Genomic DNA, 26875 nt, shown 5'->3' on the forward strand with positions numbered 1-26875 from the left:
GGGTTCAGTGACTTCGTGAGTATTTTGATTTTGGATTTGCGGTTCTTGATTTCTCCCTTCAGGGTCCTCTGTGGTTCTGGAGGTACAGAATAATGTCGGCGCTTGATGAGATGAACAAAACCCAAAGCCAATACAAGAATACATTTCGAGCCATCTTAGTCAACATCGCTCAGTCCAGCATTTTGGAGTTGATGCAATGTGCCTTAGAGACTTGGCTTCAGCAATGACCCTTCCCCTTCGTCTCTGTACATCCAACACAGCCTTCATTCGTTTATTCACCAAATATTTATTGAGTATTCTTTGTACACCAGCCAAGAGCCGGGATCTGGCGATGCATATAGCAGCGAGCAAAAGAGAGGCACACCTGGTCTAAGGGGCTTAGACTTTGGTGGGGGACCCTGACATTAAACAGATACTGACCCAACCAACATATAATGAAGAATGGAGTAGGTGCTGAGGGGAGAGCATGGGGGCTACAAGATGTATGACAGGGGAATTCCATATGGCCTTGATGTCAGGGAAGCCTTCCCAGGGAAGGAAGATTTGAGCCGAAATGCCAATGCTCAATGACGTTAACTAGGCCAACGGGGCTTTGGGAGAAGAATGCCTTTGAGAGAGAGAACAGAATACTGAGACGGTGTATCCGTGAGATGTTGAAATGGAGGTGTCAAGTAGGCGGTCTGAGTTCAGACGGAAGGTGACACTGGAGACATCTGTGGGAGGTCCGGGATGAACCTGTGTAGAGAAGGAGAATTCAGACCCCCTCCCCCAGATGTATCCAGTCCCTCAGCACCTGTGGACTCTCTCCATTCTCCACCTCCAGGGGTACACTGTGAAAACCTGCTGCGGTTGGGTTATCCCTTCTTTCCACAACTTCTTTTTTTCTAATCATTTCTAGCAAAGGGACCCTATACTATGCCAAACTGAATGAGAAAATGTCTCCATTGAAAGACGGTATACATAAATATTCTTACAATTATACCAGAATGTAAGAGTAACACATGGTTAATAGGGAATAATTACATTTTTTGAAATGGAGGAATTTCAGACTCCATGGAAGGTGGTGTTGAGGGGCAGTGACGGGGGGTAGATTTCTGGCAGGAAGGGGAGTCTCAGGAGCTTATATAATGTCTTACAAAATGCCTTTAAAATGTTTTGTCATTCTCAGCCCCCTGTCATGGGGCCAAGATGCTCTGCTCTTAGTGACATTCCCTATTTTGGAAAATAGATATTGAGGTATAAAGCAAAAGTAAAGATGTGCCAGTATGTGTTAAAACACACATCCAGGTGATGGTGTACCCACAAGATATCTGCATTAATTCAAAAAGATTTTGAACTACATGGGAATATGCTCCTAATTCCGTTTATTTTAAGGGAAGCAAGGCACATTCTATCAAATGGCACCTTCTGTCTGTATTCAGATGATTAGTGACATGACATACCAAACCTAATATGTTTAGAACAATACCCTCCCCCACTCCGCCTAGCAACCTGCTCTTTCTCAGGATCCCAGTTTGCTAAGTGGCAACTGCAGCTGTCCAGGTACTGAGGTCAAACCCTGTGGAGTCATCCTCGGCTCCTCTCCTTTACTCACACCTGCCTCCAACCATCAGCAAATCTTGTCAGCTCTACCAGGAAAAATGCATCCAGAATCCGAGTGCTTGGGACCCCCTCTGCCTCAGACCATCACAGTAGCCTCTGGATTGGTTTCCAGCTTCTGTTCTGGCCATCCCACGCCACCAACCCTCTGCCTTGCTCTGTTCTCCAGCTGGCAGCCAGAAGGAGCTTTCTGGAACATAAGTCTGATCATGTCATTCTTCCGCTACCATTTCATTCTGAATATAACCCAGATCCTCACCATTGCCTACGAGGCCCTCAGCTGCTCTGGGCCCTGGCTGCTATCCTAAGCTTATTCCCTCCCATTTTCCATCCACCTCTGCTGTCCTGTCTCCCTGCTTTACTCAAACCTTCCAAGCAAGCTCCCACTCGGGGCCTTTGCAATTAACGACTTTCCTGCCTGGAACATTCCCTCTCATCCCCGTATTTGTTTTTGTCTAGTCGCACTTTTTTCCATGATTCTGCTCAGATGTCACTTTGTCAAAGGGACCCTCTCTAATCACCAGAGATAAAATAGCACGCTTTCCTTTCCTGTCTGGCCCTTTACCCTCCTTTTCCCCCCCTCCATTAGCACGTGACACCTCCTGAGATATTAGATATTTATTTGTTTATTTGCTCGTCTGTCTTGGCCTCGCTAGAATAGAAGCCCTATAAGAGCAGAGAATTGGCTCTTTCGTTCACCACTCTGTCTCCAGCTCTTAGAATAAATGCTCAGCAAGTATTTGGTGAATGCATGAAATGGCCAAATTAATATTTTCTTCTCATTCTTTTTTTTTAAATTAATCTGATCAACTTATAGCATGGTATTAGTTTCAGGTGTACAACAAACTCATATTTTAAAAACTAAAACTGCATCTATAAATATATATAGTATAATTATCTTTTAAAATACAAGTCTGTTGTGGAAGGCTTTTAAGGAAATTCTTCCATTTTCATTTGGATGATGTTTTGATATGTTTCAAGAACATTAAAGCATAGCTGTAAAAAAAAACCTAAAATGGAAACATTCCCAGGGTTTTGTTTTGTTTTCCTGATGGGAAAGGGAAGGAGTAGTATCCATGACTTTTCGGTTACTTTGAAATGTAGGGTCCCCTTTGAAATGTGCGCTATGCTGGGCCCTGGTAAGGAGGTGCTGATTGGCTCCATAGAAGGAAGAGGCTTTTATGGTCTTGATGGCGATTTGATGAAAACCTTTAGTGTCTCGAGTAAATCATATGTATTGGTTTAAATACCATTCTAGAAACTGAAAAGAATTTTAAAACAGTACTTGTTAGTGGTTAAGATGAGGAAAAAAGAAAATGTAAGTATTTAGAAATGCCATTTTTTCTCCAGATTTTGTTGATTTTTAAAAAGACCTAGATTAGGATTTTCTATGATGAAATGTGCTGAGTCCCAGAGAGAGGCCCTTTACTAGTGGGTTCTCTCCCTGCCATGGAGGGGCTGTGTGCGGCCATGCCGCGCTGCCGCGGACACGGCGCCGTGCCACGGGACAAGACTGTGGACTTCACCCTAGCTCCCGCTCACGTGGCCTGAGTTCTCTGGAGGCCATCTGATGTTATTAGGCACAGAATCCACATCTGTAACAAGATGGATATAACAAGAAGCTCTCTAAGAGATTTTACATTTTCCTGAGCTAAGTGCCATAAATTTAAATAAGCTCCCCTCCCCCTTACTTTTCTACGCATGAGAACGTATTTCTGTTCTAAAGGTGATCCGTTGTACTTTGTGAATTAAGTGGCCGGGCAGTTAGGAGAATTATAGTTTTAGGGTCCTTCCTATGAGTCAGAGGAAATTCTGATTGTTGGGACAAAAGGTTAAACGATTGACTCCTTTCCTTGAGGCAAAAATACCATGTTTTCGTCGTTCACATTTGGTTTTCATGAACATTAGCATAGAGCCCTTCTCCTTTAAGTTAGTTCGTATCATTGTTATGTGTTTCTTATGATATTTTCTCCTTTGCTTTGATTGCTGAATATTTTCATTTTCTTATGTGATTATTTTGGGCTTTCTTACTTTGCAGTCTACGTTCCAAAGTATTCAGTTCCCAGAGGATTTTCATTGTACATCTCTACTGTGTAACTTTGATTCAATAAAGGAGGCTTTTATTTAAACTTGATCTAATTTTGTTTTGATTCTTGAATAGTGTTATTTGAAATTATCTTTACTGCCTTTTGGTATCAGATGAGGTTAACTTATTTTCATTTGACACACAGTTGCGTGACTGGCAATACTCCTGACGGTCCTTGCTTATTTCACTGCGAGGTTTTCTTTGATCTTTGTGTTTGTCTTCAGTTCACAACCTGCCACATCTATTTGCCTTCTGGTACTACTTTGTATTTCTTCGGTTGCCCCGAACTCACAGTGGGCTGTGTTGCTAGTATTTTTATGTGTTTGCAATCTTGCCCGGTGTTTACCCTTCTCCGTTTGAACTGCCTTTCCATCTGGCTTCGGGTATTTTGTGTTTTCTGATTTCCTCTGGAGCGTATGAGGGAATAGGAGGGCGACAGGGAAGGAAAAGCGGATGCACTTTTTAAAATAGACATTTGCGGTTTTCCAACCTTGTGAAGTTTTCCATTTTGTTGTGAAGGAATCTGATTGGAATGACCTCGTCCTGCCTTCACCGATGGAAAACGAGCTTCTGAATTCGGTGACCGTGCCAGCTGGGCTGTGCCTGTAGCATTCCAGCCCATGCACTGTGTCCTCAAAGGAGGTTAGGTTGCAAGAGATGCTCCATTACATCCTGGAACTCTCAGTAGAATGTCTGGAAGTGGACCAAGACAGTAGTGCGCCAATGAGGGAGCCAAGTGCCCGAAAGCCATGGGTGTTTTAAAGGCACCCATAAATCCATCTGTTCATTCACCAGACATTTATCTCCCCTGTGTGTGAGATGCTAGAAACAGAGAAAATAAAGATCTACTTATTGTCCTTGAAGAGCTCACATTCTGGCGAGAGAGCGGATGCATTAACCCATGGTGCTCAGGAAGGCACTGGGATGGAGTGACACATGGAGTTAGAGTTAGCCAGGTCGGGAAATGGGAAAGGAGTGTTTTTGGCAGAAAAGCAGCATGTGACAGAACACAGCACATTGGAAAGTTCTGGCACATCGTAAGCCCAGGGGCTGTGTGTCTGGGAAAGGGACTGAAGACCAGACCAGAGTGTGGGGGAGCCGAGCCATAGTCTCTGCAGAGACAGGGACAACCGAATATCCTTTCTGGGCACTCTGCTTGGGCTCTGTCCTGCAGGACATATAGAGTCTATGTAGAAGTCCGGTTCCCGAGACTGGTAGGTAATTGAATCCGATTTGGAAGTTTGATCCGCTCTGGGAGCATGTCTAAGGATCTAGTCTGCATTGGATGCTTGAGATTCTGCCAAGAGAACTGACTCCTTGGGTATCATGTGACCAGAAGGCCTTCTGAGCAGTCTTGTAGAGGAAACACGGTGGAGAGATAGCGTAGTGCGTTTTTATTTCAAATGTCACAATGTCTCTTATGGTTGACATTCATCACTGATGCGGAAGAGCAGAAACACCGAAATCATAGCACCTTCCTACTCTCATGATTTCCAGACTCCAGACAAAATGGCCCACTGCTGGATGTTGGATAGGATCTCAAATCTTACATCTGGAACCAGTGTCTTATTTCCTGTCTTCCCAAAAAACCAAACATCTGTTCTTGTCTTTGTTCACCATTGGAGCTGATAACACAATCATTCAGAGCAATATGCCAGCCCAACTGGGGACATCCTTATCGCATTTCTTCCTCTCACGCTTCACATTCAAGCCATCTGTAAGCTGTTGGCCCTGTTCACTACGGATCTGTCCCAAATCCAGCCATTCCTCACCAGTTCCAGTCCCATCTCTTTGAGAGCTCAGAAATAGGCTCCTGGTCTTTGTCATTCCATTCTTGACCTCTTTGATCGGGCCTTTGCCCAGCTGCCAGTGATCCTTTAAAAACCTGCATCAGATCTCATCACACCCTTGCTCAAAATTCTCCAATGGTTCCAATCACACTTCAGCTAAGAGCAAAGATCCACAGGCTACAAGGTGTTACATGGTCTGGCACTTGGTCATGTCTCTGGTTTCATCTTCTACCAGACTGTCTGCTGCAGCCACACGGACCTCCTGGCTGTTTCTGCACGTTAGGCCTGCTCTCACCGGGGGCTCTTTGCCTGCAACACTCGCCGGTGCTTTGTGTCTTGCCTCCCTTTCTTCAGGTCTCTGATTAAATCTCACCTAATCAGAAATGCTTTCCTTGACCTCTCTACCCACATACACCCATAACTACCTATCTCCTTACCCCGCTTTATTTTTCTCTATAACCCTTTTTTTAAGGTTTATTGAAGCATAGCTGACATACAAAATTTGCCCATAGTTAATGTCTAAATTTTGATAAGTTTGGACATATGCATATAGCCATCATACCATCCCCACAAGGAAGGTACTAACCATATGCACCACCTCTAAAACTTTCCTTTTGTGTGTGTGGGTGTTTGGTTTGTGTGTGTGTGTGAATGTGTGTGTATGTGAGTGATAAGAACATTTAACATGAGAGCTATCCTCTTAACATCTTTTATAGTACATGATACAGTATTATTAACCATAGGTATTATTTTTATAGCAGACCTCTAGAACTCATTCATTTTGCATAATTGAAACTTTATACCCATTGAACAACAATTTCCCATTTTCCCCTCCCTCTGCCCTTGGCTACTGCCATTATGTTCTCTGCTCTATGAGTCTGACTATTTTAGACACCTCATATTAGTAGAGTCATGTAGTATTTGTCCTTCTATCTTTGGCTTATTTCATTTAGTATAATGCCCTCTAGGTTCATCCTTTTGTCACAAAGGGTAGGATTTCTTTCTTTTTTTAAGGCTGAATAATATTCCATTGTATGTATATATCATTTTCTTTATCCATTCATTTGTTAGTGGCTGTTTGGGCTGTAGTCATGTCTTGGCTCTCATGAATCATGCTGCAGTGAACAAGGAGCCACAGATACCTCTTTGAGATCAGGGAAATGCAGATCAAAATCACAGTGAGATAGGACCTCTTATCTGTTAGGCTGGCTATTATCCAAAAAAACTAAAAAAACCAGAAAAGATAAATGTTGGCAAGAATGTGGAGAAATTGGACCCTACACACTGTTGGTGGGAATGTAGAATGGTGCAGCCACAATGGAAAACAGTATAGAGGTTCCTCAAAAAATTAAAAATAGAATTGTGATATAATCCAACAATTCCGCTTCTGGGTATACATCTATCACTCTTTCCACTACCTGATATTTCATTATGTATTAATTAATTATGTCTCCTCCAGAATATAAACTCTATTAGAGCAGACTCTTTCTGCCTGCTTTGTCCTGAATTCTATAACTAGTATCTAGAACAGTACCTATAAGACACTTACTAAATATAATTGATACATAAATATTTTCAAATTAAAATTTGATCTGAAATAAAAGACATAGCTTTGCTACATGGGCTAAATCACCAAAACTTGGTATTAATCTTTATTAAGTCTACTTGGAGCCAATTTGGTTGAGGGTAACAGTGCAAAAATAACTCTTATTATAGTTTCTAAAAAAGCAGGATGTAAGATCTATCATTGAAACATAACATGGTAACCTATGTCTATTACAAAGCCTGAGTCAGCCAGTAACCTTTCATAACCAAGAAATCAGTGAAATATTTCTACATTAACACCTCTGTTCTCATACAAATACTTCTCATTTCAGTGTTTTATTTCATTTGTGACAACTGCCCTTAGTACGGACTTAGTAAAGTGAAAGTCCCCATTGGAATTCTGAAATTCATACCTTGTATGCCTTCTGTCTCAGTGGACTCTAGTTAATCGTTTGATCATGAACTCCACGGTGGCAGAGAATGAACGTGCCAGTTAGCTGTCCTTTTAGTACCTAGCGCAGGACCGGGAATACTCCACGAAGAAATGGTGAATGGAAGGAGACAAAATGCAAGGACAAGTCATCTCTTTCCTAGACACAGTGAAGACCACAAAATGCACCCTTAATTCCTAAGGATAATAGCCATCATTAAAATTGCAATTTGCCATTAAATCGAGAACAGAAATGTCAAATGCAGGCACAATAATAAACTCAGTATATTTTGAAAGTGATGGATGTACTTCCAACCAGCAGTGTTTCAAAATCTCCTTTAATATGAACAGTGTCCTTAAAGTCACAATCCTTTGCTCAGTATCTGCCTGAATTTTTCTGTTGATTCTCTCTGCCCATTGAGGATTTATGTTTTATGATTTACAGATGGCATTCTGCCCCCAATTAAGTGTTACTTGTTTTTAATGGTGAGCGTGGTTTTAAAAGTGGATAACCGGAACGACCAACTAGGAAATGCACTAGGAAATGCACTAGACTGGAACTAGGAAATGCACTAGGAAATGCACTAGACCGGAACTAGGAAATGCACTCCTGATTTTGAACTCTTTGCCTTCATTTAATCTAAATGCGCCAGTATTGCTCTTGGAGCCACTACTTCAGTTTTCTGGTTCCTGCTCAGCAACCCCAACCCTCTGGAACACTCCAGATCCTTCCTAGCCTGACTTCTGCAAACAAAATACCTTCAATAAGAACCTTCAGTTGTACTATTTCCCTACTGTATTTCAGTGTTCTTTCCAATCTGAATTCGAGAGGGGTGCAATATCCATCAAAAAATGATGGTTTAGGTGTCTACATTGAAGAGTAGGAATATTTAAAGAATTGATGACTGAGATACTTCCGAGATAAATTTCTGTGATGAAACTAGTCTATAGGAAAATAAACCAGTCTTTTAAATGTAAGATCCTGTTGTTGCCGATTACATGGTCATATTTCGCCATTGAGCTTGTGCCTATAAAAAAGCTTATAAGAAAGCACACCCTGCATGCACACTGTTAGAAACTTTCAGTTAGTTCTGTTGCACCCCAAGAAAAAGGTTCAGGATTCTGATTGAACTTGAAGTCCTTAGAGAAACTCATATTCCTGGTATCATTAGACTGGGAATGAAAGAAACGTCATGAGTTTCCTTTTCTGAGTGTGAAGTTGGGAAAAGGATCAAATACTAATGAATAGCACTTGTTCAAGATGCACATGTGTCTTTCATTGATTTGCCAAAATTAAATCAAAGGGTTCCATATGTGTATGAAGGAGAAACATCTGACACTTAAAGTAGCAAACAATAAAACATTAAAAATATATTTCCTGTGAAGCCGAGCTGATTGGGGAAAAGAGAAGGTTTGATCACCGAGAAGGAGATAGATGTGGCTACGGCATATGTGTCGAAGGGGCAAACTTGGGAAGAGCTTTGTAAACGGTAAAGTGATGCACACGGAGAGGGAGAGAGTAGGTTTTCCATATTGTTGAACATTAGTCGTGAAAATGGAAATATTCGTTTTTGGTTTGTATGGATCAAATTTGATGTCCAAATTGGGTAATAGACTGACGTATTTATGTATCTGTCTTAGATATAAAACAGTCATAATGTTACCTTTGTAATCATGAATTTTCTTGCTCTCCCCCACTTCCTGTTTCATCCAGGTGCCCCACATCCTCCCGCCCCAAGCCCCAGGCTAGGAGGTCATGGGGATTGGATCCTGACTTTTACAGGAACTACTTAAAATTTCCATGGGCTTCCGAAGCTGGGTGCTGTATTGAGTTTCTGCGTTTTGTTTGGTCATTATCCTGTTGCCCCAGCTCATTGCCGTGTGGTTCTTCTCTGATGGCCAGATCCCCTACTCCTTAGTCCCTGATCCTGTTCCAAAAATATTCCTGATCCGCCCATGCCACATTCTTCAGACATTCTGGTTTTTGATCTTTATTGTACACCGTATACCCGACCCATGTGTACTGAACTCATTTCCTAGCCTGTCGGACTCGTACCTGGATCCTGTCTACATGTCTTTAACACTCTGTGTCTTTGATTCCAATGTCCTGTTGCTCATCTCCCTACCTGACTGTGACTCTTACACCTGCCTATTTCTTCAGCCCCAGCCACTCAACTTAAACTGAAGCTTGGGCTCTAGAAGACCCAAACAATCCTTTATATTTATTTTCCCACATTTCCCTATCTTCAGATCACATCAGGGACACGTTGGTTCCGTTTCATATATGTCTTTTGGTTGAAAACGTATACTTGCTCATTCAGAAGTGTTATCATTATTGAGATGTGTCTATATATGATATTTAGTGTGGCTTGTCACTAAAGGCAACTAACATAAAACTGTGTTTGGGAACTACTTGTAGTTTGGTCATATTTCCCAAGAGTCAGTATTTGAATTGATTACTGCAAGAATAAACCAAATGCATAGTCTGTTTATAAGTATTTAAAAATATGTTGTGAAAAATGATGTTACATGTATTTATCCCATAAGTATTCATAAAATATCCTCTACAATGGATAATGAGACTTTCTTTCATTGTACTTGAATGATGAATTTTTCTCCATGAGATTGACTTACACAATATCGGTGGTAGTGTTCACTAAGGAATATTGTGATTTGCTATGAGCTGACTTTTCAGTCATGGCATAATTTGCATCCGAAAGCTGGATTCTGCGTTACGATTTTCCTAAATGGAAACATTTATCCCCATGTCCCTGCTATCCTTAATTCTTTATTGCTTTCATCTTATCAAAGACCTGCCCCAGATTATGTCCTTCTTGTCAGAAAACTACATCTCTCTCTCTCTCTAGATATATATCTATATATATAGATATATACCTATATATATCTATATATATAGATAGATAGATCTATATCTATCTATCTATCTGTATATCTCCATACTGTGCGTTCTTTTATTTTCATTTTTGTTTTATTTTGAGAGATGGCATGCATGTGCGTGTGTAGACACAGACACATACCTCATTGATTTTGTGCCATGAGAACATTATTCAAGACTGTAATTTGGGGCAGGAATTATCTCCTTTTCCCTCAGTGACAATCCTGCTTATATCTTTGGTTTGTGTTACAGTTACAAGTTGGGGAGTTTATCCTGGATCAGATAGTTAAAAATGAGAAATAAATCTGAGAGAAAAATACACAAGTTGATATTTAAATCTAAATGTAAGAGTAAATTGGCTAGATTATTCTGAGGCAAAATAGCAGATATTCTTAACTCTAAATCGCTCTAGTTCTGTTCAAACCACAGTATGTCTTGGTTCAGTTCTGCCAGAGAACATTCACAGACTTATTTTTTTCTAGAAAAAACCAGTTAGCTTTGAAATAAAAATGTGCTGCTTTTCTGGGCTTTTGAAACTAAGTTTAACTGGCTGATCAGTTAAAAGATAACTAATTTTGTGTTCCTTTTTTCAATATTTAGGAACAGCAAAGCCCCAAAACAATATTTTAAAAATTCTTACTTGGGGGCAACTAAGCCAAATATATAAATGAAATGGTCAGATGTAACTCATATATGCATAGTTTTAAAAAGTACATAATCTAGTTAATAGGTGATTAGGAATCTTTAAATATTCAATTTATATTTGGCTAAAGCAACATTATAAATTCATTACTTAAATTTAGAGAAGAAATGGTTAAACAATCTTCTGGACTCAATTATGTTTGCAACTAAATTCTTAGCATGTCTGTAGAAGCTTGTCACTATTCTGATGCTGACTCGGGGAAGCAACATTTTGCAGGCGGTGTCCTACAGAAGGATTTTGAAAATTGTCAGGTAGCACCATGATGGGGCTCTTCCTTGCTCAGCGGGAAAGTGGTTGAAGTCGTATTAGGAGATGTGGCTTGAACACAGACTTGGAACTATTCATACAGGATAAGGTGACGGAATGACAATTGCCCTGAGTAAAATAGGATACTATTGGTAAAGGGAAGAAGAAACAAAGATCACACACACACACACACACACACACACACACACACACACACACACACACCAGAACCTTATCAGATGCCAAAATGACCCTTAAAAGGAATCTGAAAGCCATTGCTTCAGAAACAATGCCATTCTCTGTGATGCGAGCTGGCTTTTCCAAAAGTGAATGCGTTATTCTCACTATAATTTCTTCCAGAGATGTTCTAGCGCGGCTCGTCAACCACATTCACCTGAACTTCCTGGGGCGTTTATACCCCCAAGTGTACCACAGAAAAGTCAGGGAGAGCGCGAGTCCCCTCTGTGAGCGGAACCCAGCTGCCCCGCACACTTCCCCATGCATGAAACCTCTTTTCTCTCGCCTTATCGTTCCTCTCGCTCCCGTCTGCCCCGCTGCAGGAGTGAGTGGTCACCTGCGGGCTCTTGCAACGTCACATAAAAGCCTCAGTGCTAAAAGCTCCTCTCCTCTCCAGACCACAGGGCTGTCTTTCACATTTCTGATTTCACAGTGCTTATTTGCACATTGATCTTATCCTGTCTTGTCATTTCTTCTATATCATTTTGGTCGGGATAGTCAAGCGTTTGGGTTCTAGAGTCAGGCCGTTGGCATTTTAAACACTCACTGCGTGTGGCTCTGATATTTTCTTTTACCAAGTTACTGAATCTCTGTAACCCTCAGATTCTCCATCTGTAAAATGGGCACTTTGCCGTCTGTAAAGTGGTGACGATTTCTCCAGTTAACACGCGTGACACGCTACACACAGGGCCTGGCATGCTGTAAGTAGGGGACCAACCATGCCAATTGGCCTGAGACCAAGGGGTGCCCGGGGAGCAGAACTTTCTCTGCTGCAGCTGGGAGAGTCCTGAGCAAACCGAAGTCGTCCTCCTACTTGTAAGCATTTCATTTTTTCAAATTTTATTATATTCATATTTGCTATTCCTTGGGAAGCAGAGTCCTGTGGTGCATCTCTCCCCTGCTAGGTTTCACAGGGACGCATACCTAGGTGATGAAATATTTTCACATGTTTTGAATTTTCTTAAAGGAGGTCTGCAATACCTTCTAGTAATAGCATTTATCTAAGAATAGAAAATTTAAACAAAGATGGTATTAGGGTCTAGAGGGAGAAAATCGTTAGGAACCTAGCATTGGCTTGAGGGATAATTTTTGAATCTGTGAAGACATTGTTTTGGCTGCACACTCCCAAGCCCCCTTCCCCTTCCCTCTGAGATGGTAACCAGGTCCGGTTCTGGTCAGCCCCCAGGAAGCGGGCCGGCTTCCCTGGTTGCCCTCCCTGGGTGTGCCTCGCGATGCTTGCCTTACCATGAGCGCTGCATGTAGGCGGCTGAATTCTTCTCCAGTGAGCTGCCTCTTATTGAGATTTCTTCCCACAATCCCTGGCTGCTTCTCGAGTCCAGGGTTAAATATTTGCCTCCACAGATACAAACAAGTCGTGGGGGAGATAAGTGTTTTAGGCCATTCCTGCTGCTGCAACAGAATACTGTAGACTGAAGAGCTGACAAACAACAGAGACTGATTTCTCCTGGTTCTGGAAGCTGGAAGTCTAAGATCAAGCTGCCAGCATGGTTGAGTCTGGTGAGGGGCCTCTTCCCAGATGGCAGACCACTGTCTTCTTGTGTCCCCACCTGATGGAAAGAGAGCGAGCTAGCTCTCTGGCCTCTCATGAGGGCACTAAGCCCCCTCATGAAGCTCCACTGTCATGACCTAATCACCACCCAAAGGCCACACCTCCCCATACTATCAGCTTGGGGGTTTGGATTTCAGCCTATGAGTTTTGGGGGTGGGGAACACAAATATTCAGTCCATTTCAGAGGGGAGAGTGGGAATTTGGGAACAGCATCTATAGGGTCACTTGAGCCCCTACATTTGTGTCGGGTTGGGGAGAAGGAAGCTGACAGTGGCTCCGCGGTTCTTCACCGTGGCTGCCCGTTCAATCACTGGGAAGCCTTCAAAGATAAGACACCAATGTTCAGTCCCTTCCTCTCCCACCCCAGAGACTCTGATTTAATTGGTCTGGGGGATCTGGGCATAACATGGCTTTAAAAGACCCCAGGTGAGTTCCAAATGCAGTCAGAGTGGAAACCCACCAAGTAACCAACTCTCCCACTCTCTCCGTTCCCTTTTCCTTCCCACAAGTTCTGACTGCCCCCAAGCTAGAAATGTCACATATGAAATAGTAATGATTGCTTTTATTTTTACATATGATTTCCAAAGTTTGAGCACTTGTTTTGTATGGCAGTAATGATTATGCGTGTCTCTAAAACTTGGTGGTTTCAACTCAATTGTAGATGATCTCATTTTTATGTTCAAGTCTGTTTATTCATACTTTATTATGCAGCAAGCCGGTTTCTTAGGCACTTGTCTCTTCACAGCTTATAATTAAAAACCAACAAACTAAAACCTGGAGGCAATCTGGCTTGTTTCTGTCTTCTGCAGTGAAGGAGAATTTTCTGTAGTGCTCAGAACTCTATCAGATTAAAAAAAAAATCATCTTGCTGCTGGATTCGGCATAAATGTGGATTTAGCACTCACTTGGGGCTCGTGGAGAGAATCAGGTGCCATGAGGACTTGAGCCTCTGAATTGGAATACTTGACAGCACCCTAGAAAGCTATTTGAACAAAAAGGTCCACATCATGGGCCTATTTTATGATCAATCAGCTCAACCACCTTGCTCATGGCCTAGATAAGATCTAATAAGGGTTTAGCTCATTATTTAATATTTACTTCAAAACCAACAGTATCTTAATACTTTCTCATTTATAGTCATATCTTCATTCATTTTAGCAAGTCCACTGTGATTGTCCAAATCGAGATTCTTTGTCCTAAAAAAACAAACAAAAAAGCCCCCACAACTCATTAAGTTCTTTGACACACATGAGCTGATAAAATTGTCGTCAACTCTTAAGGAAATATGTGACAGTGTTGTCATTGCATCCTATGCTCTTTATTGGAAAGCTTCTGATAGGTAATTTTTCCCTTATTCTGATTTTTTAAAAAAGAAAGCCTATGAGAAAAACCCCCAAATCATTTTCTCTGTTTGTGTTACATCTGGAGTTAGCCAGTTGTTACCGACTGAATGCTTGTGTCTCTCCCAAATTTGCATGTCAAATTCCTATCCCCCAGGGTGATGGTATTTGGAGGTGTGGCCTTTGGGAGGGGACTGGGTCAAGAGGGTGGCTTTAGCGCCCTTATAAAAGAGATCCCAGAGAGCTCCCTCATCCCTGCCACCATTTAAGGACTCAGGAAAAGGAATCAGTGTGTCTATGAACCAGGAAATGGATCCTTGCCAGACACTGAATCCACCAGCATCCTGCTCTGGGACTTCCTAGTCTCTAGAAGAGCGAGAAATAATTTGTTGCCTAAGCCACCCAGTCTGAAGTATTTTTTACACCAACCCTCATGGGCTAAGACAACAACAAGGCACTACTTTTATTTTTATTTTTGCATTTGGAGTTTGGCCATCTACGATGACGCTATTGACATTGGGAAGCTTTCAAAACCTCCACCTCATCTTTAAGGACCTCAGACCTTCCTCTTGGTGTCCCTGTGCAGAGACCATTGTTTCTGCTCCCTTCCTGTTTAATCTCCCAGCCTCTGTATTTTATTCTCTGAAGTGGGAATGAAACCTATTTTAGAGAGTTTTTCTGACAAGTACATGGCAACATGGGACACACGTGCACACCACGGACACTTCATAGTTCTTCTCCTCTTTTACCTACTCCTCAGGTATCCCCCACAGCGGACTGGCTTCTTTTTGAGGATTTTCCCCTTTTGTGATTGTGGGTGCATATCTTTGGTTCATTTACTTTACTGTACCTGTTCACACATATTTCCTTATTTTTCCGGTTTTAGATTTATGGAGCCCCCCCAAAAATGTGTCTTCATTTTCACTTTCTGTTTTATGGTCTTTGTGTCTGCTTACTTCTCGATCTTGGTTTTATCTCCTTTCATTGTATGGAGAAGCATTAAATAGAAAATATTAGTATTGGCTATTTGTGGAAGAACACTAAAAGAGAGACTTTGGTTTTATAAATACTATGGGACATTCTAAATAGAACCTGAAATCCTTAGAGCTTTAGTGAGCTTCCGGATCTCCGGTCAATAAATCTTACCAATGTGAAATGAAAATGGAGTCACACTTGTGTGTTTTGTTGTTGACTTAGGATAATGAAAGCTATTGTTTGTTTGTTTTAAATTTTTAAATTTGTTTTGGAGAGAGAGAACGAGAGAGTGAATGCACACGAGCAGGGAGTAGGAAGGGCAGAGGGAGAGGAGAGAGAGAATCCCAGATAGGTTCCACATTCATTATGGAGCCCAGTGTGGGGTTCTATCTCATGACTATGACAAGATCATGACCTTAGCTGAAACTGAGAGTCAGACGCTTAACTGACTGAGCCACCCAGGTGCCCCCAAAGCCACTGTTTTATGGCTTTAATGCTATTGCAATAAAAAACTCTCAACCTCAGAGCTCTTGTATTGGAAGACCATCATGGAACCATCACCCATCTGTATCAGTGCTGGTGGAATCTGACCACCGTTTTAAAGAAGAGGGCACGATGTGTTTTTCTCTGATAAGTCCTTGTTCGTTGCAAAATTAGCTTAATGTCTTGCTTTTGCAAAACCTTTTGTGTTCCATATTTTCATGGAAGAAACGGCATACTCACATGGAATAGCTATCTTTCACCCAAATTCTTAATAAACCCAATTTCCAAAGCCATTGTTTTAAACTTCCTACTGCTTATTTTACCTACGCTTCATAAAAAAGAAATCATGAAGCAAAACAATAAAAAAAGGCAATGTCTGCCTCTTTTTAAATTGGCATTTTCTTTTAGTAAGTTGATTCCTCTGGGCTCTTAGTTCTGTTTTTCATAGCTCTAATAGGAGTTTCCTAAAAACTCTTTTATTGTATAGGGTAATTACCAAAGTTTGATAGCCCTGAAGGAACGTAAATTAAGTAATGCAGCTGGAAAGAGAAATGGAAATAATCAATAAAGGCATGAGAAGAAACCATAAGAACGAGATAGATTTTATTTACCCCAAGATTCCTCCTTCTAAACCCTTCCCTGCTATCTCCAACCTACACAGATTTAGGGCAAATACATCACTTTCTTTTCCTGTCGTATTTGACGGTAGCTACAGGTTCTCTTTGAAGGTCAGATGGGAGCAGTTGAACAGGTGTGAATATACTTGGTTTCTAAAAGCCAAAATCAGAGAACACTGTTCAACAACATTCTCAAATTGTCAGTCCTGGGATGATGACGTACAAGCGATCAACACATCATGGCATATGAGAGAGCATGTTTAAAAATATTTTTCATCATCATCTTTTCCTGATAGTTTCCCCCCCCCCCCCAATATTTTAAGATGGCCATGCTTAACTCTGTGCATCAAAATGTGAGGGTCACAGTTTGATAATATCACAAAGCATTAAAAGTTAATTTTTAAAAATTTAATGTAGGTTTACGGCATTTTTAAATTTAACCTTTAGAATTTGCAAATAGATTAAAATAGTAATTATTACAAGCAATGGCTTGTTTACATGGCTAAAAACCAGTGCAGCCCTGCCAGTGTGGGGTGTGTAATTGGAGTCCATGACTTACATATTTAACTGGAAATACCCTGAGTATTCAGAGCCAGTTCTTCAGCTGGGGAAAGGACAGATGTCTGGGGCCATTATTGCTCGAGGAGGACAATCGTTTTTGTCACCCGTCTCCTTTGATGCCTGCCATGCCTTGAACATAGTGGACAGTGATAGTTGTTAAGATTTATGGAGGCTTCCTAAGTGACAGGCGATGTCGTAAGCCCTGAGCACACATTAACTCACTCAGTCAATATTTGCCGAGAATTGAGGGAGGGAAGAAATGAATAGTCCACGCTTCCAACACACAGAAACGGCTCTGTTCCTCAGCCAATTAAGCGGGCTTAGATATTTTTAGGGATTTCGTTATTTTTTCTTCGTGAGTGAATTTTGACAATATTTCTGACATCTCTTGACATTAAATATTTAAATTGAGTTGGTAATGTTAAAAGTGCTATTTTCTGAAGTACTTGATATTTAATGCTTTAATAACTTGAGAATGTACCACACTCCAAGTAAAGATCTTGGTGGTTTCTCTTTGCTGCCGCCTCTAGACATTAAATAAACACAATTTGTTAACAACATTACAATATGAATTAATTCAAGAACTTTAAAAAAATTCCCATTCAACCTAATATCACTATTATCTGGAGAACACATTAATGATGTGCAAATTTCTGATGATTAAACTGCTTTAAAGTTTGATGTTCTCACGTATCATTAGAATGAACATACCACTTCTAAAATATTCATTATTCATAGTACCCAAGAATTATATCTGCTTTATTCTTTTATTATAAAAACTGTACTAAATAAATCAACCTAGATTAATTACATACCCAACCTGATTGAACAAAAACTGGCAACCTATTGTGGATTTTTATAGCAATTACATCATACAAGTTTTACTAATGTATCATATGCTTATTCAAAACCCAACAAAGGGTGTGCTACTACTAAAATCCTCTCATTCATAACCAGCTCCATGCTTCTGCTTTCAAGTACTTACATATACTTAGAAATACACACTCAAGGATACATGTACTGATTTTGTGGGGATTTTTATCCAGTTTCTGTGTTGGTTTCTCTAGAATTCAGTGTTCTTCAAAACAGGAACTGTGTCTTTTTTTTTTTTTTTTAAAGATTTTTATTTATTTGACAGAGATAGAGACAGCCAGTGAGAGAGGGAGCACAAGCAGGGGGAGTGGGAGAGGAAGAAGCAGGCTCACAGCAGAAGAGCCTGATGTGGGGCTCGATCCCAGATCGCCGGGATCACGCCCTGAGCCGAAGGCAGATGCCCAACCGCTGTGCCACCCAGGCGCCCCAGGAACTGTGTCTTTTGATTGTCACAATTAGTGGCGAGAACAGCCCAAAATGAGTGAATGCTATTTTGATACTATTTTCTTTCTTTCTTTTTTTTTTTTAATGTAGAAGGATGTTTATGAAATTCTTTACAGGGTTTGGTTTGTTAGGCTTCTGTAACATATTCAGATGACTTATTTAGTTTTGACTTATAGCCAAGATAAAATGGAGAATTTATATATTCGAAATAAAGGTTTCTTTTGGGGTATAGACTCATTCGTTACTGCTAAACAAACATATGTTTCTAACCATATGCTATATTTATCATTTTTGTAAAGGTGATATCCAGCTGTATGTCTTGAAATATTGAGAGCCTCTGTTGCATGGGTATTCTGTGAAAACATTTATACTCTGTCACTGGTTTGACTATCCAATACAGTTTTTAAAAATGTCTTATTTTTATTTTGGAAAATGTCTAAGGGGATTACATAGCTAAGTAAAAATGTGATTTTGTTCAAAGGCAATGGGAAAGTTTTGTATTGTACTTGTGTTGCTTGATCACAGCCTCTGCAGTAGAGAAATACACATATTTCTAATATATTTTAACTGCATGTTAAACTGATTCCCTATGTACGTCCTGAATTGCTGAAATCAATACTAACCTAGAGATCACTTACAACATCACTAGCCAGATTTCACATGACACTGACCATGGCGTCTTGTTTCCGAAGAGTGTAGCAGAGCATGAAGTCCCTTGAGGGCTCGGGAGGGTATTTTGAGGCTTGCTTTGAGGAATCTGTGTGTGTATGTTCATGTACAGCCCCTGTTCTTCCTGGAGCCTACCAGCAAAGCCATTCCCAGGGCTACGGGTACATGCACCAGACCAGCCTCTCATCCATGAGGTCAATGCAGCACTCACCAAATCTAGTAAGTATCAGTTTGAAGTGTTTCCTCTTCCCCGCTCTTCCCGTTTTATCTCCAAAACAGAAATACATGTGGCATAGAGTTGCACTGAATAGTGTCCATTCTCACGTAAAGGTTAAATGGCCACAGTTTGCTCTTCGCACCCCGAAGAAAGCAGAAGGCTTACAGAGGTAAACCACCGAGAAAGGAAGGCATGCTGTGAAAACATGTAAACAGTGGAACATACCAAGACTGTCTCCGAACAATATTCTCGTTGTTACTTCGTGATTGGTCTTAGCCAACTGTGATCTTCATTCAGGTCTAAAAAGTACAAATATCTGGTCACATCAACCAGCCAATTTTGACAGTAATCAAAATGGCCACTAACCCCCAAATGACATGGCCAACATATGTCTTGGAATCCTCCTATTGGAAGTCTTGAAGTGCTTACAGATTCATTCATTAAATGTGGAGTTTGGAAGCAGTGCTCAAGGCCATCTTGTCCGATGGGCATCTCATGCTGAAATGGTTTCTTCAAGCTTCTGTCTGACACAGAAACCTTAGTCTGAGCACTGAGAAAGTGGTGGTCCCTCTAAGCAGTTGGAAGTTCTCTTTAACTGCTCTAAAGTTCTTTTTGCCTCTGCCAGTTTCCTCAGCCCATGAATTCACTTAATTTTGAGATTGTCTCTGTTACTATTAGCTGAATTCTTGGTCTTTAATGAAAACAAATATGGCAAAACTCTACTTCTAGTCTGGCTATCGGACACGTGGTGTGCAAATATCTTCTCCCAGCTGGTAGGTTCGCTTTGTTGCTGGTTGTCTCCGCTGCACAGGAGCTTTTTGGTTTGATGTGGTCCCACGTGGTTCTTTTTGCTTTTGGTGTCAAATCCAAGTAATCATTTCCAAGACCAGCATCAAGGAACTTACCGCCTATGTTTTTTTCTAGAAGTTTTGTCTTTTTAGGTCTAACCTTCAAGTCTTTAATGTATTTTGGGTTGACTTTTGTGTATGGGGTAGGGAAGTGTTCCAGTATCACTCTTTCACACGGGGCTGTCCAGTTTTCCCAGCACCATTTACGGAAGAGACTACCCTTTCCCCACTGTGTGTTCTTGGCTCCTTTGTCCTAAATTAATTGACCGTATATACATGGGTTTATTGCTGGGGTCTCTGTTCTGTTTCATCGATGGATGTTTTTATGTCAATACCAGAGTGTTTTGATTACCACAGCATTGTAACATAGCTTGAAGTTAGGAAGTGAATACTTTCCTCATTATAACAAGGATTCAGTTATGTGTCCTTCAGTATTCAGAATATTTCCATACTAAATGTCTACCACTGTGATTCAAAAACCTACAAAATAAGTATTTTGTGTTTTTCTTTTTTTAATATATTTTTAAGAGGAAGCAAAAATTCTTTGTTCTTATTTAAGAAAAATTCATTTCCTCTGTCAGGGTGCCCATGGCAGTGACTTGGCAGTGAGTTGGCTCTGTCTGTCCGAAGGACAGTTTTCTCTGAAAAACATGGAATAGGGGAGAATCTATATAATCTCTGGTCCCTGGGGTTATCTGAAGCTGGGCGAAGCTGGTTTTACTGCTTCAAAGCTTACTTTTTGATGGGCTAGTTATCGTATCTAGAGGCTTCCTCGATCTCCATTCTGGGCCCCCCAAACGTTCCCCTTTCTGCTAGCCTGGTAAACTTGAGATGGACACAGCCAGGATCGATTTGAGGCTCTGGTTTGCAGATCTCCAGAAATAAATACACTTGGGAACATTCCACATAATTACTTAATTATGTGTGAGTTGGTTTACTGTGATTGGCATTTGTGGCCATAACCATTTTGTGTCCGTCGTGTGACCCCCCTTTTTCCCTTCTCAGCGGACCTACCGAGCCATGTACGATTACAGCGCCCAGGACGAAGACGAGGTCTCCTTCAGGGACGGCGACTACATCGTCAACGTGCAGCCCATCGACGACGGCTGGATGTATGGTACCGTGCAGAGAACTGGGAAAACAGGGATGCTCCCGGCCAATTACATCGAGTTCGTTAATTAACTGTCTCTCCTGGTCTTTGAGCTTTGTTCTAATGTATACGAAACCCAATCTTTTTAAAAGATAGAAGATACTTTTAAGACAACTTGGCAGTTATTTTACAATAATCTATCTTCACTTTGACAATGAGACACACAGGTACCAGGAAGAAGGGATGACTTCTGGGCTCAGAACAGCAGCATTTTCAGTAATTCCTGTAAACGACATCTTTAGGTCTGGAGGCCCGGTGCTGCTAATTGGGTTAATGGTTTCCTTTGACTGGCCATCCCACACTTCTGGGAAATGTATTTTTGTAGACTTTAATAGAGATGTTGATTGTCCCTTAAATGTAACAAGTCTAGGAAACTTCTTAGCTGTCACTTTGGAATCACCAGAAGCCAATTCTCTTAATTCAGTAACACAGCCAATAATTTAAAAACCAGTTAGCTTTTGAGTCATTAGGGAATTTCCAACTCAAGTGAAAATTGCCTAATGTAATAAATGTCAGGAGTGGCAGAATGACAGTGTGGTTAAAATTATATTGACTGGTGGCCTTCGGGACCTATAAGCTTCTCCCGATCAAAGACATTTCCTTGTTCCCTAGGCTGACTTGGGTCTATTTATTTCTCATTTGTACCAAGGCATACCCTACTCTCCACTTACATTCTGTGGGCCCAAGTCCACGCTTGACTCCATAGAACGTCAGGACCAAATAACGTCACAGCTACTCGGCAAAGGGCAAAGTTTAAGGTCATCGCTATTATTTCCCTAAGAGCTTTTACCCCGTTGCATGTCACGTAGGTTCAAGCTTCTGTAACATAGGCAGCTGCACTGCCCATCCCTGTTATTAAAGCAAAAGTGCGGCTGATAACCTAACAGCCCTTTCCTCTAGTCGCCAGCTCATCAGAAAAACATACTTTGAAAAGTTGCTTGAGATTCTCCTGCTGCCTTGCACTCTAGTTTCGAAGGATTTACATCTTTAGGAAATAGATGTTTACTCTAGCAAATAAGTGATTTAGATGTTTATTGAGCAGCTTTCATTAACTTAATGCCGCTGTCGATTTAAAAGTAAAGAAACTTAATAGGAGCCAGTGACGACAAAGTGTACGAGTGACAACCAGTGAACAAAACGTCACCTACTCTGCATAGAGATGATTGGGTTTTTTTTTAATTTCGGAAAATGCTATTCACATCCAGGAATGGAAATCTAGCCACTGAATCCAGTTAATGAAAAGATTCCTTTTCTACTTTCTTCTGGTTTTTACTTTCTAAACCATATTTGGCGGGGGTGACGGGGTGCAGGATGAAAATGTCAGCAGAGATTTTAGGTCTCGGCCCAACAGGTTGTTCACTAAACAAGAAATTGTCGTCCCATCTTGTATTTGGAATGTAAGGCCCTGCAGGCACTTCCTGGATTCACAGCTGTGCCGGAGCCCTTGCTGGCGGGTCGTAAGGATCGGCCTGTAGTCCATAGTCAAGGTCACTGGAGAAATTAACGTCCATCAGCGACTCTGTGTTTTCCTGATGTGTTTGGACTTCAGCAGGGTAGCGTTCATGTGGGGCCTGACTCTGTAGTTGTGATGAAGCTGCAAAAACAAAGGTATAAAAATGTGATAAAATATATAGAGCTTGGGCATATCTCCCTTATGTAATATAGGCAAAGAAATTAACGAAATATCCTGTAAAATACATTTTGCAAAGTGTTTAGGAGTCCAAAAACAAATGCTAATTCATTTACACTTTTGAAAAGTTAGCACCTACTTTTGAAAATCTAGAGTTTCATTTTATCTGGCTAAAAGAGCAAATAAGCTTTATTACACTTCAGCTGCATCGGCAGGGCACTCACATAAAAAGAGAAGAGAGAAATTCAGGTAAAAAACTAGAGAGTTTTTTGAAGGGTTTTACAGATGCCTACCTACCCAGCTGGACTGATTTTCTAGTATTGAAATGGCCAGTCGTGATTAAATTAACCCCATATCTGCTTTGATGTCACATACACAAACCAACAAAGACAAGCTGAACTTGCGACATTCTTGCAAAAAAATTTTCTGTGCGTTAAAACTGGGATAATAAACTTGCCCAATTTTATTATATCATTAAGTAAATATTTATGTTTCACCCAGACCACTTTTTTTGTGATTATGAAAAAGAGTAGTTGTTGATTAAAGTTGCAGACTAAATGTAGGCCAGGTACAATTTTTGAGAAATAGCACGTTTATAGGAAGCTCAAAGGACACGGATTTGGAAGGCTCCTTTTAATCGGGGAAAGTCCCATAAAGTAGCAGCTGGTTGTTCCATTGTCTTCTCATCCACTAATTTCAAACTCAGATTCATGGAATGTGGAAGTCAATAATTATTAGAGGGATAATTCTAAAATTTTAAGCTTTGCATAATGTTTGCATAGCAGGATGTTTCTGCTTCCAGCCTCTAGGAATTAAGGTCTGCTCAGAATTTAACCAGAGAGCAGTTATTTTATAATAAAGGCTGCGGGAGAACATGACGTCACGTGCTCCTGACGCACCCCTGGGTAGCGTTGTCACTGTTCCTAGAGCTTGCCGAATATGGAGCATTTCAGCAGAAATATCAGAAACATCTATGTATAATACCAAAGTGCTATTTTTACAGCATCGTTTTTCAAAACCACATTCTTGGACAATTTTTCCGCTTTGCACATGGCCCCCTCCCCTCAATTTGGCAACATGCATCTCGTACGTAAATAACACTAACGGCTAAAGAAGGGCGTAAACAAATCTGTCTTCTAGAAATCAAGCCAAAGGCTGTGAAATGTCCAAGCACAGAGAGCATGCCCCTGATTCTCCGAACGCGATGCGTTCTCAGGCCTGAGAAAGCACACGGAGCGGGTTGATAACGTTTTCACGAGGTTCCGAAAACAAAACTGTATGCGGATCATCTCTCTCTTGAGAGAAGCAGAGCAGGGGAATAGATGACTTTGGTTGTACGTTTTTGTAGTCAATGTTCTTACTAATTCCCGCGCTCTAGAAAAGCTTTCTATTTCTAACCTGTGGCCGAATGAGTTCTCCACGTCTTCTTGTTCTTGTTTACACACCCGCAGTGTAGCTTGGTTTGAAATATTTATCTGGTTGTCAGATCCCCACGCCATCCCTGCCTCTTCTCAGGCTTCCCCAGCTCCAGAGACCACACGGGAATTTGCAAGCACAATTTCTACGGGCACCTTGGATGAACATGGATGAGATTAGAGCAGCCCCTCTCTCGTCAGTAGGTTCATTGCTTGAAGATAATGAAGACGCAGTTAGGGCAGGTTGACCACAGTCTTTCTTCCCTCGTCCTCTCCCGGGTGAGCACGACAACAGTCTGGAGATGGGGAAAGAGACTTTTCTAGAACAGGGAAGTTCAAGAGTTGCATCTCTTTTTTCAGGTGTGTTCACCTCCAGTGAAATATTTTTAGTGAAAAGATAAAGAAAATGGGTGTGATCCTTTAAAAATGCATCCCTATATAAAGTGGATATAGTTTATACCAAAATTATAATATAGATATATTTAAAAAAAGGTGCCTTTTTGATTACCCTGGTTTATCCATGATGGTCTTGGAAAGAAAACTGGGCAAGCAAGCTTCTTGTCTATTCTATAGTAATATTTTATTATACATGATTGGTATTTTTGTGGTGGGGAAGTGAGATGCTCCTGACAGATATGAAAGGTGATAGCTGATTATATTTTCACCTCTAAAGGTGTTGAACTTTAGAAAATACTGAACTTTCCTATCTATTTCTGAAAAGTTCTTTGTGGATTTATATACAGTCAGGATGCATTAACGTTAACTTTAGGTTTGAGACTTTAAATATCTATTGTAAGATAGAAGAATTATGTTATGAGGCTGAATTCATTACACAAGATGAAATTCACTTCATAGATTTCATTATACCTTAGCTATTTGCTTCTGATAATCTAAAAGCGGCTAGAGCGTGGGTATTTTGGATAATGAGACGCAGAGGCGAGAAAGCTTTAGTTAAGTAAGAAGCTATGTAAAGTAAGTTAAGAATGCTAAAAGGAAAGTCTCTTTCTGAAGTATTCCATGCCCATTAGGGTCCTTTCCAGGCAACCCATTGTCAACTACTGATGATCAAAAAAAAAAAAAAAAAAAATCAAGATATTGTAGGATATTTCTGTGGCCATCATTTCACAATGTTTAGACTACTGGAATCCACCAGCCTGGAAGGATCCCCAGGACAGATTTCTCCCCGTTGTCCATATTACTTCTGTATATTCATGGAATTCCATACGCTTTTTGCATTTGATACATGGTATCCAGTTGGCATAGTATCTACTTCTTTGTAATCCAGTTGCTGTTAAGAATGATTGACTTTGAAGGAAAAAAGAAAACTGCATCCGAGTCCCATTCTTCAGCGTCCATACAATGAATGACGGAGCATTTAGAAGCAGCACCGAGTGTGCTGTGGGCATGGTGTGGAAATGTTGGCCTTTCACCTGTGATAAGAATACAAAATTGAATCATTGCGCAGCGTGGCTTCTGTCTGCTTCAGAAATGTAGAATTGTGGTTGATGATGAACTTGCAAGAGTGTACTAACTTTGAGAGCATACAGTTTCAACGGAAACACTTCATGTTTTGAAGATGAAGGGGCTTATAGAATGATACAATGTTATTAACATAATTTGGCTTTTGTTATGCAAATTAACACCAGCTATTAAAATCTATTTTAGTAGAACTGCTTTAATTCATGTTTTCTTTCCTCTACACTGTGAATCTTTAAGCCTTGGTGGACTAGAGCAACATCGTGCTGCCCAAAGGACTAACCTATGCAAACTAGTTCACATTTTAGTGATGTCACAGTAATTGTGTGATAAGACATTACTTCCCCCCTGCCTAATGTACAGCGGCATCGAAATCAACATTAAGCCTAGCATCATGTATGTATAGTATAGTCACTCACAAACCCTTCAAGGCTACTATAATCATTAGTATTATTATTTGTTTAAAAGCAAATCGCCGAGTTATCTATTAGATCTACTTGAACGATGTCAGAACAAGAATGGCAGACGGACGTGTCGGCCGTGGCTTCAACGTGGTCACTGCAAGTGTTCTCCTGTGATCGAACTGTGTTCGGATGCACTCTTTTCAGGGTTTTATTATTCTGTGTCTTTCTGTATTTGTAAAACATTATAACGCTCTAATTTTCCTATCTCTACACATTCGGTTTGCTTAAATAAATGCAGGATATAACAAAACGGCTCTATGTCTTGGTTCTTGTCTTGGTCTCTTGGAGCTCGGGTCATTGATGGGGCCCCGGGGATGAGGTTTATCGGGACGACTCACATTAAAGCACACTGGAGGCCTCTGCTGGCTTCGGCGCACTTCCATTAGTGAGTGATTCAAAGTGCATCTTCCTCCCCCAAATAAACTTAGTTGTAAATAATAACAATATTAAGCTTTTTCAAGCTCCGTATCTTTCAGATTGTGTATCGGAGTACTACAATAATACAGCATTGTAGTTCACGTCTTTCTCAATTAAATTCCTCCTAGGTTCCCAACAGAATTTTAATTTTCTTGTAGTAGTAAAATGAAAGAAACAGCTTGAAGCAAAGAATA

At 40.7% G+C, this 26875-nt stretch overlaps 1 protein-coding gene across 6 annotated transcripts in view; it reads left to right on the forward strand.

Annotated features, from left to right (window-relative positions):
• NEBL (nebulette) overlaps positions 1-26514 on the forward strand; it is a 336480-nt gene extending 309966 nt beyond the window's left edge. For all 6 annotated transcript variants that reach the window (XM_057304699.1, XM_026478969.4, XM_057304697.1 and 3 more), the window contains 2 exons: positions 19177-19283; positions 21135-26514. In XM_057304699.1, coding sequence (XP_057160682.1) covers positions 19177-19283; positions 21135-21311 — 284 coding nt within the window. In that variant the 3' untranslated portion in view covers positions 21312-26514. The remainder of the gene's footprint in view (positions 1-19176; positions 19284-21134) is intronic.
• Positions 26515-26875: the final 361 nt, after the last annotated feature.

Source organism: Ursus arctos, unplaced genomic scaffold (genome assembly GCF_023065955.2).
Source record: "Ursus arctos isolate Adak ecotype North America unplaced genomic scaffold, UrsArc2.0 scaffold_30, whole genome shotgun sequence".
In the NCBI taxonomy this organism is placed as follows: domain Eukaryota; kingdom Metazoa; phylum Chordata; class Mammalia; order Carnivora; family Ursidae; genus Ursus; species Ursus arctos.